Source organism: Citrus clementina, unplaced genomic scaffold, assembly GCF_000493195.1.
Source record: "Citrus clementina cultivar Clemenules unplaced genomic scaffold, Citrus_clementina_v1.0 scaffold_9, whole genome shotgun sequence".
Classification (NCBI taxonomy): domain Eukaryota; kingdom Viridiplantae; phylum Streptophyta; class Magnoliopsida; order Sapindales; family Rutaceae; genus Citrus; species Citrus x clementina.
This window is the reverse complement of record NW_006261964.1, coordinates 8638175-8640515: the sequence shown is the minus strand read 5'-3', so window position 1 is coordinate 8640515 and position 2341 is coordinate 8638175. Positions and strand designations below refer to the sequence as shown.

General features: G+C 42.5%; 1 protein-coding gene across 2 annotated transcripts; it reads right to left on the bottom strand.

Moving 5' to 3' along the window:
- LOC18033244 (GATA transcription factor 1) lies at positions 1 to 1970 on the bottom strand. 2 transcript variants are annotated; one of them, XM_006420465.2, is made up of 2 exons: positions 1702 to 1970; positions 1 to 1175 (listed from the first exon to the last, which is right to left on the bottom strand). In XM_006420465.2, exons 1-2 carry the CDS (start codon positions 1876 to 1878, stop codon positions 564 to 566), a joined length of 789 nt encoding a protein of 262 aa, XP_006420528.1. In that variant the 5' UTR covers positions 1879 to 1970; the 3' UTR covers positions 1 to 563. The 2 variants fall into 2 exon arrangements, with proteins under 2 accessions (XP_006420528.1, XP_024038779.1); XM_024183011.1 differs by having other exon boundaries at positions 1378 to 1874.
- Between the last annotated feature and the right edge of the window lie 371 nt (positions 1971 to 2341).

Sequence of the window (2341 nt, the reverse complement as noted above, 5' to 3'; positions counted from 1 at the left end):
TTCATATGAAGATAAACAAATCAACAATACATGATCATGCAAAAACTAGTTCTGTCCGTGGATTGCAGAAATAAGCGAGAAATACAAGTTACAGTATCTCCCCTCAACAGTAAAGGAATTCAATCTCGACCAACATCTAACCTAAGTTGTGTTACAGCTCCATCCACCATCCATCCAAATTCACAAATGAATTAGCTTAAAAAATATGGACAAACAATGACAGCCACTCTTCTCAGGTCACGAAGAACTCAACTCTCAACCAATAAAATTCACCAAAAATCCTCATTCCAGCAATCCACACCATCTACACTCTCCAGTCAATCATCCAAAGCAATTAAGCAAAAGAATTAACACTCGACTTGCTTTCAATTCCACTGAGAACACATAAACCAGACAATAAAACACACATAAAAGCAGAATTTTTCTAATTAAATTTTTTTTTTCCCAAAACAAATTACCAAGTACTAAATCTATCTGACTTGATTACAAGAAACCCACTAATCCTAAATAAGCTAAACTAAAGAAGGGGGAAAAAAAATTAAAAAGGACCTACTAAAACTACTCTACCCTTTATCTACAGGCTTGACACCCAGCACCCCAAGCTCAATCCCCATCATTTGCTTCTGTCTCCTCATCTCCACCACTTTTCTATGCGAGTTCGAGTGCAACTCGCTCGAGAACGTCGGGCTGTTTGCCGGCCGGTACTCCGGCACCAGCCTGCCGGACTTAAACCGAACCCCACAAGCATTACAAAGCGTCTTTGGACCCATTGGCCCAGCCCGCCATTGCGGGGTCTTCTCAGCGCCACAATGCTGACATTTTCTCCCTATAATCACTTTCGAAACAACCGGTTTCGCAGCTTTCACACTCCCGTGAACACTCCCCCACCAAGCCTCCTGGTTCAGAAGCTCGCGGCGGCAACGCGTGCGAAGCTTGCTCCGGGCACGCACCGGCACGCGCAGGTTCCCGCAGCAGTTCATAATAATGCTGTTGCTATTGTTGTTACCATTGGTGATAGTGCTGCCATTAGTGCTTGTGCTTGAACTGCTGTTGCTGTTTTCTAGAACCGAATTTGGGCTTTGCTGCTTTAAGATGTTGGGGTTAGAGGAAATGTCGACGAATGTTTCAACTGTCGGAAAGTTCGAGAGCCATTCGAGTTCTTCTTCTGCACATTCCTGTAAAATGCGACGAAACGGTGAGTTGACTCGGGTTTAACTCGGTCGACACGTATGCATGCGTATAAACTACGGAGATGTAGACAAGTGGGAAATAGAATGTTCAACTATTAGGGCAATATTGTCTTTTTATTTTGATTAGGAGTAAATGGCACGCGTATGAATTGTCAAGTCGCTGTACATTTATTGGAGTACCGCTAACCTCGTGAGATACAGCTAAGAAGAATAATGACACCGGAACGTTAAATTCCACAAATGCCCTTCCAGAATTTATTTTTAGGAAGGGCAAAACTGTCTTTTGAACCATCCATCATATCTTGTCTGCGCAACCGGTCAAACGGCATGATTTTTCAAGCCAAGTACTCGGAAGAACTCGCCCGAGTCACCCCGGCCCAAACCCTACACCCAATCGAGTCAAGGCCGAGTCAGCGCAAAACTCGGCCTCCCTATCTCTCTCTCTCTTTTTCTCTCTCGACCCAGAAAACCCAGAAGAGAGGGAAATGATGGGTATCAACAAAAAACTTACAGGGAACAGATGGTCAGTATCATCACCGGCTTCGAAAACGTCAAAGTCACAACCGTTTCGGTTAACGGACGACAAAGCGTTTCTGGGTCTCTTGGTGGGCTTCCCGCACTCGTCGTCGTTTATGTTGAAGTCGAGAAGGTCGTCTATGCAACAAACCTGCAAGTCCAGGGACTCCATTTTTTAAAGAGAGAGAAAAGAGTTTGAAACGAATGTGTTTTTGTTTAGAGAGAGAAATGAGGGTTTCTCCTCTTTTAACTTTATTTTGTTGCGTTTCTAATTTATTTTTATTTTATTTTTTCTTTTGGAAGGGAACGAGGGGATGTCGTTTTTTGGCCGATTTGCAATTATTTCTTTTTAATAACGTACACTCGGCAAATATCTCCTGTGATCATGCCTACCCAATCACAACCGTCCGATGCATTCACTGAATGACGATTATATTTTCCAAGTTGATATGGGCCCTTCTAACGGTAATTAAGGAAAAAGATTAGAAAAATGCACCGTACTTATGATGAACGTGATAATATAAATTGTGTGTCGATCTTTTAGTTAATTACCTCACGTGGATATTCCAACTTTCCATTATTCCTTTTTCCAGATTAGTGGCAAAAAGGTAAATATTGGTGAACAAAGAGGGTAG